This window comes from Triticum urartu, chromosome 2A (genome assembly GCF_056163025.1).
Source record: "Triticum urartu cultivar PI428250 chromosome 2A, HENAU_Tu73, whole genome shotgun sequence".
Classification (NCBI taxonomy): domain Eukaryota; kingdom Viridiplantae; phylum Streptophyta; class Magnoliopsida; order Poales; family Poaceae; genus Triticum; species Triticum urartu.
This window is the reverse complement of record NC_141874.1, coordinates 766,743,609-766,758,984: the sequence shown is the minus strand read 5'-3', so window position 1 is coordinate 766,758,984 and position 15,376 is coordinate 766,743,609. Positions and strand designations below refer to the sequence as shown.

Here is a 15,376-nt window from a genome sequence, read left to right as displayed (position 1 = left end):
CCGGCGGCGGCGGCGGCGGGGTCGCGGCTGTACAGCGGGGTGAGCGGGGCGCCGGTGTGCGCGTCCATGGGTGGGTGGCAGGGCGCCGGCGCCGGCATGCGCGGGGCGTAGGACGAGGTGAGGAGAGAGTGCGGCGCGAGCGCTCGAGTGAGCCGCGCGCTGTAGCAGGCGCCCCAAATACACCGCGCGGATAAGTGTTTTTTTCCGCGCGCCCAACCCGTTATAGCGCGCGCGCCGTTTTTGCGCGCCCGCTGGAGCGACCCGCCGCGTTGCGCGCGTGCTAAAACGGCAGAATTTGCGGCGCGACGCTAGTTTAGCGCGGCTATTGGAGATGCTCTAAGTATATGAGTCATATAGCAACAAGTATTAAAACACTCATAAGACTAAGATGTAATGAAGTAAAACATCTATAAGGAAGAACTAAACTAAGCAACTATAACAAACGCAACATCATAAGACATGAAAGATTACTTGCATGAAATATGTCTAGGCATATCATAATGCAATAGAAAGGTAAACAAAATATATCAAACGCTAGGCATACAACAATGCAATAACAAGATACAAATGTATAACGCTAAGTATAAATGATCATCACACGGAATGCCAAAGTATGAACCCAATAGAATACAACTCACAACAATAAGATAACTTAGTTGATATCAACTAACATGAATATCAAGAATGGCAAGAGCACATAAGCTTACATACTAGTTATGACAAGTAAGCACACCGAGTAAGCAAATAGCATGTAAGAAAGTGAACATCTATGCCATGGCATCAAGAACATCAAGCAATGAGATATCATAGCAGGAATAACAAAGATGACTTGCATTACCTATCTAGTACCACTTACACTTGCAACGACATAGGATACAGAACTACGCAGGATATCATCAAACTACTATCATGTATACCTACCAAGTAAGGTATAACCAAAAGCATGAATATAAGATAAAAACTTGCAATTGTATAACACATGGTAGGCATATAATAAAAAATATGCATTCTACTTTGAGTAAGTACTAACATGGCATCTCAATCAACTAAGTATGAACAACTATCATTCTATGTAATTAAACACCTAGGATAATTAACAACCAATGGTAAAGTAAATCATAAATTTGACAATATCAACATAACGCCAATTTAAGAAATGCAACCTTTAACTATATTGGATGCCAAACATCTATAAAATAAGAGGAACACTATGCAATAATGTGTCACTCTTATATCATACAAAACAATAATTCGATGCCAAGCAATTCACCACAAGCATGGCAATGTTCTAAGGTAATATACCAATTTATGACTACTAGTATAAACGACTAAATACCACACACAATTAAAATAAACATCATATCCTACAACATGGCATGACATCACAACTATACAACACACATGCAAAAATATTTAAACATCTATTTAGACAAGGCATGATTTAAAACCAACATGTGACATGGATGAAAATGAATATGTAAACCATATCTATGATAACGCCATGCTAAACAAAATTAAATAGTCAAGACATTGAGTATTTCATAATTAAATAAATCAAGCAAAGACAATAATTCTACAAGGTTCTACGCATGGAGATATCACCAAAAATTTGTACTCATTCTCAATATAGAACAATAAACACCACCAAGTACTACTAAAATGATAAATAAAATATTTCACTAATAATGATCTAAATCTAATTAAAATAATAACACCCGCCAAACACGTACGAACAATGATAAACATTCACAAAAACTTGTACACTCGCATAACACATGACTACAAAATTATATGATATTTAGTAACTCAAAATCAATCTATATTAAAAACACAAAATACTACACATGGCTATAATTCATAAATATTAGTACACATGCATAAAAGGGAAATACATGCTACCACAAATTATCGAGCCAAAACGATGTACAACTATTTTAGCAATTTAAACAAGAGTAAACTAAATCTAGTAAACCATATGACACCCACAAATTATGAGATAGCTAGCACACACTCCTACCCGTATCAAGAACACAAGAAAATAACATATTAATAAATAGTCCGATCAACAACCAAAAATCTATAATAAAACTCGATTAACCAAACAAGTAATCTAACTCCACTACGGAATTGCTACAACCATATAAAACATTTTCTCTATTGTGGTCAAGATCAAACGATGAACAAAAGTGATGGAAATATGACCATGACCTACGGTTTATGCGACGGATAGCATCAACGCGACCAACGATAAAAATAGGAGGAACCATGATGTTTAGGAGATAACTAGAGTGATATTTTGAAGGTGCACAAAAGGAATTGGATAGAAGCTCACCGAGCACGACGAATCGATCCGACGAACTTGATGAACAGTGTAGACGAACATACTGAATTCTTCGCGTGTGATCGACGGGACATGTTCCTTCTTTCCTGAATGGAACCATGGTGTGCAGGGGAACCTTCTGGCGCAAGGGCATGGATGGAGATGGTCCGAGTCACCGGGATCGAAACCTTGCATCCATGGAGCTTCAAAAGTTCAGTGAGGGTTCTTGGGCAGAGGAGGAAGAGAGAGGGCATGACGACTGATGGGAATGAGAAAGGAGATCGTGGTGGACGTGTAGGGTATCTTCAAAACTGAAAACGATTGAGATTTATGGGAGTTGAGGGGAGGGCATGAGAGTGGCTGAACGTTTCTTCTTCTCTGTAATGTGTGCGCCTACATGTGGGTGGAGGAAGAAGAAAGCGCTTGTGGTGGAAGAGGAAGTGGAGGCGCATGATAAGCCTCTCCGTTTTGGAAACCGATGGGTTTATGGAATTAAGGAAGGTAGCAATTCCTTGTGTCCTTTCCTTTTCTACATGTATGTGACTGTTGATGTTTTCCTGTTGTTGTGAACGTAGAAAGAAAGGAGAAGAGGGAGGGAGCAACTAGATAACGAGCGCTCCTTCGAGAGCTTCGCAACGATCAGCGCCACTTGACGCGCTCTCAGTCATTTTTGCCACATGTCGCGCTCTGGATGCTTTCTTCGGAATTTTTTTTTCGCACGCGTTTTCAGCATTTTAAACGGTTTTTTCTGGGTTTTTTCGACATTTTGGTTTTCCCCTGGTCTATCTTAGCTTTTCGATCAAAAAAAATTTGAATTTTTTTACGCGAAAAAATGCGTTTTCTTTTATTTTCCTTTCGCGAAAGTCACGGTTTTTTTTCCGCGAGAGGCACGGTTGTGCTTTAGCGAGAGTCACGGCCGTGCCTTTCGGAAACGAAAAAAAATGCGTTTTCTATTTTTTTTCTTTCGTGAGAGTCACGGTTTTGCTTCCACGAAGAGGCACGGTTGTGCTTTTGCGAGAGTCACGGCCGTGCCTCTCAGAAAAGGGACAAACAAAACGCGTTTTCCATTTTTTTCGTGAGAGTCACGGTTTTGCTTCCGCGATAAGTACAGTTGTGCTTTCGCAAAAGTCACGACCGTGCCTCTAGGAAAGAGAAAAACAAAACGCGTTTTCTGTTTTTTTTCTTTAGTGAGTCACGATTTTGCTTCCGCGAGAGGCACGATTGTGCTTTCGTGAAAGTCACGGCCGTGCCTCTAGGAAAGGAAATAAAATACACGTTTTCTGTTTTTTTTCTTTCGCGAGAGTCACGGTTTTGCTTTCGCGATAGGCACGGTCGTGCCTTCGCGAGAGTCACGGCCGTGCCTCTTCGGAAACGAAAAAAAACACGTTTTTTGTTTTTTTTTTCCTTTCACGAGAGTCACGGTTGTGATTTCGCGAGAGGCACAGGCGTGCCTCTTTCAGAAAGGGAGAAAAACCATGCTCCCGGTTCGGTTTTTCCTCCCGGGTTTTTTCTGAAAAAAAAGTTCATCAAAACTTATCAACATGGGATCTAGTTTTGAAAATCTCGACGCGAGGAATCCAATGGTGAAAACGGTTTGAGATTTGGACGCACGGTTTGAGAGATAAAACGTTTTGAATAAACGGATCTACGAAAAAAGGAAAACTCCCAGGTTGCGACAAGTGGCGCGCTGCTTGTGCGCCACTTGTCGTGACCTAAAAAAATGAAGTGTTCTTTGCAACGAATACTCCTTAATTAGTGATTTCGAAAGAGGGATTCGCTCGGGAGAGATGGGCCAGTTTGGCCAGCCCATGAGAAAGGAGGGGAGGAGAAAAAATAGATGGGCTAAGCCCATGCGACTTAGACAGGAAAAAAAAACAGTGACTCAACCCAGGGAAGAGAAGGCAAGATGTTGAACAAATGGAATTTCGCCTAGAGTTTGAAACAGGAAAAACAGATTGATTTTCCTCTTGGGAAAATTTAGAGAAGGAAAGAAGCTCAAACAAATATCAAACGGATTCACAAAAACCAAAGTAAATTCAAAGGTGTATATTTAAATATGCCAAGGAAGAGAAATAAAGCCCGACTAAAAGAAAAGAAGTAAACTCAAATTTTAATTTAGGTTCACATTAGTTCAATTTAAATCCATTAAATTATAAAATTCTGATTTAAGCTTGGTTAACAACTAAAACAAATGAAATTTTCTCGCCCTGATTTTTGGAAAAAAATTTCTTAACCATTCCAAGAATCGGGATGTTACAGATAGTTATATGATGTGATGATAGACACAAGTCAGTTTGACACCTTACATTACTACTGTATATGGCAGGGCAATCGGTGATACACCTTACATAGGACAATCAACGAGTGAGAGATACACCTTTTCCTTCACAAGCAACGACCAAGCAACAGTAACCTCCACGGTGGCGCCACCATCACCAACTGGACAAGTAAGTGTCTTTGTTTGACACTTCTGAACAGGAAAGTCAATACTATCCTTCCGAGCAATATGGCGGCCAGACTTGCCATAAGATTCAATGCTCACTCTCAGTGTCCCATATGATTCTATGGAAATCACTTTCCTTGACAAATGAAGGTACCCATCTGATCCTCTACGCATTCCTTTACCACGGTGATCAAACAGCACAACTTGCCTACAAGTGGTGTCATTGGAACATATCGGAGCAGCAGAAGACCACGAGCAAACAACTCGGCATCCATACTTAAAAGGCCAAGGCCCTTCGGTAACACGTACACCCATGATGGTAGCTTGGAGTGATCTATCAAGCTGGTCAAGGGTTACCTCAGTTGTACAGCTCTGGTTGGAGAGCAAAAAGGTCCGTCCATCACCACCATCAGTGACGCTGGCCAAGGAAGAGAAAAAAGCATCTGTACTGCCGTAACGCTCTCTACAGCTGATCAATGTTTGGGACTGCGCTCCATCGGTTACTTGAAGTTCAACTTCAAAGTCAATATGTCCCGAAACAACAATGGCACGAGACGGACCAGTCAAGCATAAGTAAGGATCCTGCAAGGCATTATACCATCATTGTAAACACCTAATCGTAATGCACTACAAAGTCAAATGAAAATGAGCAAAAAACTGAATAGAGTACATACTTGTTCATTGAGTTCTTGGTAGTTAAACTCTGACCGAGAGAATAAAATGTTGCGGTTGTGATCCACAGTGTCTCGAGCAGCAATCACACCGTACACTCTGAGTGGCCAGTTCAAGCCTCTTAAATCCTTTATCTTGACTGAATAGATCTGCAGAGTAGTACCGGCGACAGCAGCAGGGGAATGGATGCCACCAGGTGTGTAGTGTGTAAATTGCATAGGGCTCAATATGGCTGCAGCACAAAAAACAAGCGTCAGATGTCAGAATTCTAATATGAATAAGCAAATAAAGTAAGCATTGCTGAAACTACTGCCCAGAATTCTAATATGTACAGACCCCTACATTGCTGAAACTACTGCCCAGATTTACTACCAAACACGGTTGACACGGTCACAAACCATATGCCACCTCTTCTTCATCCCCTTCAAACACCCACGCATCATCGCCCCTGCCTCTCACGTAAGGCCCTCCCCGGCGCCCCTCACTTGCTGCCCAACCGTTGTCTACTTTGTGTGTTGCACTATGCGCAAAGAAATCAGTCAAGGTGCAGGCTTGAGTAAAGAGAGATGCAGGCTTGAGTTTACTACCATCTATTAATGTTGCATACAGTATTTCCAATCAATTCGTGATTATAAAATTCTGCTTTATCCATAAAGGGAGAGGGCTGTAAGTCTAAGATTCGAATTACTGAGGTGATTTCCACGGACAACTGGTGGCACAGAAATTCCAAGGATTGCTGGAAAAAAGAAGGTTTAAGCAGAGGGAGACACTTATAAGTGTCCGTGCTGTCCCGTTACTACACCAGCCCCAAGGTATCACAGTGTTACAATTGATAACTTTTTTTTCAGTCAATTATTCAAAAGTACACAACCCACCTGACAGTTTTATCATGGCAGGCACAAAATATCTGTAAATGCGACAAGACAGCGATCCTAAAGATCGAATGGATTCAGCATTTGCACAATTTGCATTTATCATGGCAGGCGCAAAATATCTGTAGATGCGACAAAACGGCGACCCTAAAGATCCAATGGATTCAAACATTTGCGCAATTAAAATGTGAGGACAACAGCGAGAAATAATCACAGGAAAGGAAGCATCTATTTGTGGCAACCTCTATGTGTCAAGCTGGGCACAAGCCATCTGAGTTACCTAAAGTTGGTGGGTAAACAGTTTATTTTTGTGGCTTCCCCAACAGATAATTCTCTGGATGCTGAATGACCATTTCTTCCAAGTGGACTCAACTGAGACAGTGTCCAGGTGGGCAACCAATGCAACAGTTACAGATTTTCCACCTGAGAGCTCTAACACTGCTACTCCTCCACTTACAGAGGATCCGTACACCGAGATAGCAAAGTGCTTCTAAGGTGTAATCATATTATTTGCAAGCAATAACAGGAGGTCATATTCGTAACATGGCTTTTTTTTGGGGGGGGGGGGGGGGGGGGAATATTGGTGACAGGGCGGCAGACACAAAGCAATACTACTAAAGGCAAGAAACATAAAGGATGTTGGACTACCAAGAGAATGAACTTGTCAAAGATAACGATGATCCATCGAGTCTATTATAAATGCAATTTTAATTTCATGTCTTCTTACTGATATTTCTTTATGATAATATATAATTGAGAAATGAAGAAGCATTGTGGTACATGAAAATAAATATTACCAATACTAGCAGATACAAGGAGAAAGGCAGTTACTTACTTGTATCCATAAATCTACCGCAACGTCCGATCCTGCTGCCCCACACGTCTTCCCAGTATGTCCGGTCATAGGCGAGAAATTGTTGCTCGATGTCCATCCTTTCCTTGAGATACTCCATTGTGGATTCGTCCTTGTCCTGCTCCTCCTCTTCAACCTTCGCGACCTCATACTTTTTCTCCTCATCCTCCTCCATAACTAACTGGGACAATGTGTTGTGGTAATTATTTGGAAACTGAGAATACTTGGTGAAAAGACTCAACAAGTCGAAGGAAAGATCCTCCTCCTCTTGCACCTGCATCGTCTCCGGGTGCTGGTCCGTATTGAATTCCTTGGAGATGAGCATGTCTAATCTGGCAGCTGTACTGTGCAGCTCGCTGGCCTTGTACAAGCAGATGGACCCTGGAGAATCAGATTTGTTGAGAAAATCCAACATAGATAGCATCCGATGGCCCACGTCCTCCATGGCTTGGAGCATTGAGTTGAGGTAGTCTGCAAGGTCTTGTTCCCCATCATCCCTAGCTGCAGGGTATGGCTGTCTCCGCCATGTTTTTTGAGAATCCACTTGTTTCCAGAGAGAAAACGTGGGTGTAATAGAGACAAGCAAGTCTTTGCGCTCCCTCTCCGTGGAGATGAGCTCCTTTACCAGGGTTTGGTGCTTCCTTGAAAACGTCTCCTTCATCTCATCCCTCTCCATGGCCGGCTCCTTGCTGGAATCCCCCTCCATCTGCGTCCCCTTGCTGATTCCCAATTGGGGATCCATCATACTTATGAGGGACCTATCTGTGCCTATCTCATCGCCAGAATCGGAATCAGAATCCCTCTCAATCTCCGGCTCCTTGATGGAATCCGTCTCGGTCCCCTTCAGTAACTCGATTTCTATGTTGTTGAGTACCATCTCCAGATCCCTCAGCATCTCCTTCCTCTGCCGCGGATTCTTGTCAAAATGCCGCACCGTCCCCTCACCCTCCTGAGACAACTCAAACCTGAGTCTCTCATACTCCTTGGTGAGTTTCTTAAGCTCCTTCCTGAGTTTCTCATCCTGGTCCTTGCCGGAGTCGATCGCAGTCCCCTACCCGGACTCGATCTCCGTCTTCTTGGATAGTTCCTTCTCCTTCCTCATCTGCTTCTTTTTGAGTTTGCTCTGCTCTCCTCTCCTGCTCCTTGCCCGAACCGCCCTCCGTCCCCTTCCCTGACCCGCTTTCCATCTTTCCCCTGAGTTCCCTGCCGCCGCCGCTGCCACCGCTCGCTGGTCGAATAAATTAGGGTTTCAAGCACACGGCAGGGCACTGGCAGCAGGTGCTCATTTTAGTTACTGTACTCGGATTTATGCTGGATTTTTTCAGGATTTTCGATGATACGCTTTCAGTGGGAGGAGACGTTCCTGACGACTACAAGGCGCCTATGGTGACTTCGTAAAATCTCAAGATAATATGTCGGCTCAGTCTCTCGGAGGTGCTCATAGGGGTAAGGTGTGTGTGTGCATTCATAGTGATGAGTGTGTGCACGTTTATATGAGCCCTTGCGTCTGTACCATGTTAGAAAAAGGTGTATCTTGCGGGTAAATAAACGGATGAAGAAAAACTTCTGATTGTTAATATCGAGTAACCTTTCAAAAAATAAATCTTGTAGTTCTCCATGCGTAAACAAATGAATAAGTAGACTTCACTGTTGTGTGTCATGGCTCAACTCACTTAATGCAGGTAAAAAGTGTCGTCACACTTATTAGAAGACTCATCTTCTCGTGTATACATGTGTTGTTGTTGTCGATCATATTTAAGACACATGTGTCCCAAACTTGATTGCATCTGTAATACCAAGGTTATGATAGATTGTGGAGAGCACCTAGAGGCTAGAGCTCACTCTATTGAGAAATATTTATTTCTCAATCATCTCCTATTAAAAAAACAAAAAACAAAAAATAAAAATAAAAAATTGGTACGCATCTTCATGCATAATCCAGCAACTATAACATTTTTTTAGGTGACAACTATGACTATGATTGAGTTAAGAATACGCAACATAAAGATGCACACTCCTCTTTCTAAAAGATTGGCGGGGCGTTGAGCCTTTTTTGGCTTTCTAAAAGTTTGAGAATAGGAAGCCCGTAAATTGTGCCTAGAGTGGCACAAGAACTAATTCAAGTTTTCTTAAAAAGATAGAAAAGAAAAAAAACATGATGCGACACTTGGTTGCAAGAGCTAGTGAATTCTGTTGTGGTTGACATGTGTCGATTTTACTTCCTGGAACTCATATTTGAGTTTAACATTACCTGTCAATGTTAATTAGTCTGCTCGACATTACATTTCTCTGCTTCCAAATAATTTAGATTGATCAATTTTACCTCTTAAATCGTTTAACTCGATCGATCCATTTTCTACATGGGATCATGAAGTGGGTGGGCCACCTCTCCGGACGACCCATACTCCCGGGGCTATCGGTTCAAGGAGGAGCACGCTACTTTCTCTCTCGTTAGAATGGTTGGGTAACGCCCAAGTGTAAGGATGAAGTAACCTAGCAATAAGTATTTCCTTGATTGAGAACCAAGCTTTATTGAACTAGTAGGAATTTCATCTGCAGCCTAATTTCTCGGTACCTGTACACCAAACACCCTTGCCCCCAATGTTTCAAGAATGTTTCTCTTGTCCTGCTAGTTACAAGGGTAAATTTTATGGTATGGAATTAAGTGATAAATAGAACAAAATAATAATTGGAACAATGAGAAAATTAATTGTAACGGTGTTTGCAATGTAAAGAAAATAGACCCAAGGGCCATAGTTTCATTAGAGGCATCTCTCCAAGCAAAAGAAATGTGTTGTGGTCAAGAAATTATAGTTGGGCAGCGATTAAATTACAATATTTATAATTGTGACTATGATCATTCATGGCAATCATTCATGGCACAATCTCATATAGACATTATGTCCATGATATGTAGACTGTTATCCAATTGCATCTAGAACTAATGCTCCACCTAAAGAGCACGATCCGACATGCATCTTGAGGTATTAAGTTCATAATAAACAGAGTACTGCTATAAGCAAGATGGCATAACGTGGACAGTAAAACTATCATGCAAGTGTGATAATGGAACCATCATTTTATCCTTAGTAGCAAGAGTACAATATGTGTCCATTCCCTTTCTGTCACTGGAACGGATCTCCGCAACACTGAACCCACCAAACTTGGTAAAGAAGATAAATAGATTAGAGAGCATATACGACTATTAATTTATGCAGCAAAGAGCTCATAGGAGATTCATTGTAGTTTTTTATTATCACATATGGCATTACACTCATTCTTATTGATTTTAATTTTGATTATGGGTTCCAAACCATCTTATAATTTTCTACGAATGGAGACTTCTAGTTCCAATTTCTTGGCTAGCTTTGATAAGTGCTTCAACAATATGTTTAGTAAAAGCTTTGTTTTGCTCATAAGCATTTGGAGAGTTCATCACAGATTCAGAAAGAGTAATATATTCAGTAATATATCAATTATCATAATTAAAGTCTTTGTAATCAAAAGTAGAGGGAGTAGTACTACCTAAAGTCTTTATCCAATCCCACTTTAATCATTTTTGTCACTAGAATTTTCACCCTCCGAACTTATGGGATGCCTTCTAACTAAAGTTATGACCCCTCCAATCCCATTATTAACATTGTTTTCATCACATTTAGAATTCCTAAACAAAGTTTCTATGCAAGGTGAACTACCCAAAGTTCTAAGATATTCATCGTTCGATGTAGAATACACTGTAGGTTCTCTATCTCCTCTTTCTCGTCTAGCCCTCAATATGGCAATCCTCTTAGCATTGTAATCTGTAGATAGTTGGATGGCTTTTCGAGATTCAGGCATGTCATATTTAGAAGAAGGATTTGTTTTATCTTAAGCAAATCAACTTAATGAACTAGACTATCAACCGTAAGAGAAACATAATCAAGTTTTCCAAAACTTTCACTCATGATAACATTGAAAGCTATTTGAGAATCAATAAAATCTTTGATAAATTCCTCAAGTGCAGTAGGTATTCTATTATAATTGTTGTAAGAACTTCCATAAGAATTACCTTTTGAGTTTGTAGGTTTAGAAGGATATGGCCCAGGATTGTTCCCAAATTTGTTCCTATAAGCATTGTTATTAAAAAAATCCTAGAAATAAAATTAACATCAATTTGATCCTTTGTTTTTCAAGTAAAGAGGCAAAAGGAACTTCAATGGGATCAACAGGAACTTGTTTAGAGGTAAGCACAGACATAATCATATCAACCTTTTCATTTAGCAAGGAGATCACCTCAATAGAGTTTATCTTCTTATAACTTGAAACTCTTTCGGCGTGCAATTGAGAGAGGTTTGATGTCATATTTTCATATAGCTTGGTTGCTGCTCTAAGGGTGATTCTCGTGAAGGTTCCACCTGTGGTTGTATCTTAAAAATTCATATGCATAAAGTTTAGTCCTGCATAGAAATTTGTATTACCATCCAAGTACTTAAACCATGAGTAGGACAACATCTTATCATAGATTTCATTCTTTCCCAAGCTTGGCTACATTTTCTTGCTCAAGATATTTATTATTCTTAATTTGATTCTCAATTGTATAATCTTAGCAGGAAACTAATATTTTCCAATGAAAGCATCTTTGAATTTAGTTTGTGAATCAATGCTATTTCCATGCAAAGATAGCAACCATTACACAGCTTAAGGAGAAACAAAAAAAATTGAGATTTAATTATCACTTTCTACTTCTTTATATATTTGCATATCACAAAGCTCAACAGAGTATTCAACTGTGTAGCAACATATTCATTATACAAACCAGAGATCTATTCTTTCATAACAAGGTTAAGTAAATCAAGTTAAATTTCATATGATTCCACACTAGTGGCAGCTGGAGAAATAGGAGAACTAGTGAAATCATAAATATGAGTACTAATGAACTCATTTTTATTAATACTTTTAATGCCACAGAGTTTAGTATTTCAGCGGCACTAGACATGATAACAAGCTAGAACAAAAGGTATATAGTTGATGTATTTAATTTTTTGTGGTTTTTGGACATATTTTTTAACAGACAAGAGAGCAAACAAACATTAAATAAAAACTAACTAGGCAAGATAGATAACAAGAGAGTAAATTGGTGATGCGTATGAACTATTAAAGTTGAAAGAAATTCCCCTGCAATGGCACTAGAAATCTTGTTTGCCCTCTTGTAAGAGTGGTTGGGTAACCCCCAAGTGTATGGGCGAAGTGACCTAGCACACAGTATTTCCATTGATTGAGAACCAAGGTTTATTGAAACAGTATAAATCTGTTCTGGAGCTTAAATACTCAGTACCTGCATACCAAACACAAAACATTATTGCCACCAACATTTCAAGAATATTGTTAATCTTTTTGTCGTACTAGTTACAAGGATAAATTGTATGGTATGATAGGACGTGATAAATAGAACAAAATAAAAAATTGGAGCAGCAAGAAAAATAATGGTAATGATGTTTGCAATGTAGAAAAGATAAGACTAAAGGGGCCATAGTTTCACCAGTGGCATCTCTGGAAGCAAAATAAATGTGTGGTGGTGAACAAATTACGGTTGGGTAGTGATTAAATTACAATATTCATAATTATGACTGTGATCATTGATGGCACAATCTCATATAGGCATTGCGTATGTGATATATAGGTCGTTATCCAATTGCATCTACAACTAGTATTCCATCAGAAGATTGTTGTCCAGCATGCATCTTGGGGTATTAAGTTCATGATAATCATAGTAGTTCTATAAGGAAGATGACATAATGTACAAATTCATCCATGTGTGATAAATAAACCATTATTTTATTCTTTATAGCAACAATACAATATGTGCCCATTCCCATTTTGTCATTGGGATGGATCACTACCAGATTGAAACCACTACCGAGCACAACTTCCTTTGAAGAACTACCTGTGAAACTCGGCCAACAACGACAACAACAATAACAAAGCCTTTAGTCCCAAACAAGTTGGGGTAGGCTAGAGGTGAAACCCATAAATCTCGCAACCAACTCATGGCTCTAGCACATGGATAGCAAGCTTCCACGGACCCCTCTCCATAGCTAGCTCTTTGGTGATACTCCAATCTTTCAGGTCTCTTTTAGCGGACTCCTCCCATGTCAAATTCGGTCTACCCCGCCCTCTCTTGACATTCTCCGCACGCTTTAGCCATCCGCTATGCACTGGAGCTTCTGGAGGCCTGTGCTGGATATGTTGGGGAACGTAGCATAAATTCAAAATTTTCCTACGTGTCACCAAGATCTATATATGGAGTCATCTAGCAACGAGGGAGGAGTGGATCTACATACCCTTGTAGATCGTGCGCGGAAGCGTTCAAGAGAACGGGGTTGATGGAGTCGTACTCGTCGTGATCCAAATCACCCATGATCCTAGCGCCGAACGGACGGCACCTCCGCGTTCAACACACGTACGGAGCAGCGACGTCTCCTCCTTCTTGATCCAGCAAGGGGGGAGGTGAGGTTGATGGAGATCCAACAGCACGACGGCGTGGTGGTGGAAGTAGCGGGATTCCAACAGGGCTTCGCCAAGCGCTGCGGGAGGAGGGAGATGTGTCATGGGAGGGAGAGGGAGGCGCCAGGGCTCTTGTATGGTTGCCCTCCCTTCCCCCCACTATATATAGGGCCAAGGGAGAGGGGGGAGGCGCAGCCTTGGCCCTTCCTCCATGGAAGGGTGCGGCCAGGGAGGAGTCCCTCCTCCCCAAGGCACCTCGGAGGTGCCTTCCCCCTTTAGGACTCTTCCTTTTCCCCTTCTCTTGGCGCATGGGCCTCTTGGGGCTGGTGCCCTTGGCCCATATAGGCCAAGGCACACCCCCTACAGCCCATGTGGCCCCCCGGGGCAGGTGGCCCCACCCGCTGGACCCCCGGGACCCTTCCGGTGGTCCCGGTACAATACCGGTGACCCCGAAACTTGTCCCGATGGCCGAAATAGCACTTCCTATATATAATTCTTTACCTCCGGACCATTCCGGAACTCCTCGTGACGTCCGGGATCTCATCCGGGACTCCGAACAACTTTCGGGTTACCGCATACTAATATCTCTATAACCCTAGCGTCACCGAACCTTAAGTGTGTAGACCCTACGGGTTCGGGAACCATGCAGACATGACCGAGATGACTCTCCGGTCAATAACCATCAGCGGGATCTGGATACCCATGTTGGCTCCCACATGTTCCATGATGATCTCATCGGATGAACCACGATGTCAAGGACTTAATCAATCCCGTATACAATTCCCTTTGTCTAGCGGTACGATACTTGCCCGAGATTCGATCGTCGGTATCCCGATACCTTGTTCAATCTCGTTACCGGCAAGTCTCTTTACTCGTTCCGTAACACATCATCCCGTGATCAACTCCTTGATCACATTGTGCACATTATGATGATGTCCTACCGAGTGGGCCCAGAGATACCTCTCCGTCACACGGAGTGACAAATCCCAGTCTCGATTCGTGCCAACCCAACAGACACTTTCGAAGATACCCGTAGTGTACCTTTTAGTCACCCAGTTACTTTGTGACGTTTGGCACACCCAAAGTATTCTTACGGTATCCTGGAGTTGCACAATCTCATGGTCTAAGGAAATGATACTTGACATTAGAAAAGCTTTAGCATACGAACTACACGATCTTGTGCTATGCTTAGGATTGGGTCTTGTCCATCACATCATTCTCCTAATGATGTGATCCCGTTATCAATGACATCCAATGTCCATGGTCAGGAAACCGTAACCATCTATTGATCAACGAGCTAGTCAACTAGAGGCTTACTAGGGACATGGTGTTGTCTATGTATCCACACATGTATCTGAGTTTCCTATCAATACAATTATAGCATGGATAATAAACAATTATCATGAACAAGGAAATATAATAATAATCAATTTATTATTGCCTCTAGGGCATATTTCCAACAGTCTCCCACTTGCACTAGAGTCAATAATCTAGTTCACATCGCCATGTGATTAACACTCAAGGTCACATCCCCATGTGACTAACACCCAAAGAGTTTACTAGAGTCAATAATCTAGTTCACATTACCATGTGATTAACACTCGATGAGTTCTAGGTTTGATCATGTTATGCTTGTGAGAGATGTTATAGTCAACGGGTCTGAATCTTTCAGATCCGTATGTACTTCGCAAATCTCTATGTCATCTTGTAGATGCAGCTACTACGCTATATTT

General features: G+C 41.4%; 1 protein-coding gene across 1 annotated transcript; it reads right to left on the bottom strand.

Moving 5' to 3' along the window:
* Positions 1-4,583: 4,583 nt before the first annotated feature.
* Positions 4,584-8,055, bottom strand: LOC125534638 (uncharacterized). The gene is made up of 3 exons (XM_048697807.2): positions 7,143-8,055; positions 5,438-5,667; positions 4,584-5,345 (listed from the first exon to the last, which is right to left on the bottom strand). The coding sequence occupies exons 1-3, from the start codon at positions 8,053-8,055 to the stop codon at positions 4,665-4,667; spliced, it is 1,824 nt and encodes a 607-aa protein (XP_048553764.2). The 3' UTR covers positions 4,584-4,664.
* Positions 8,056-15,376: the final 7,321 nt, after the last annotated feature.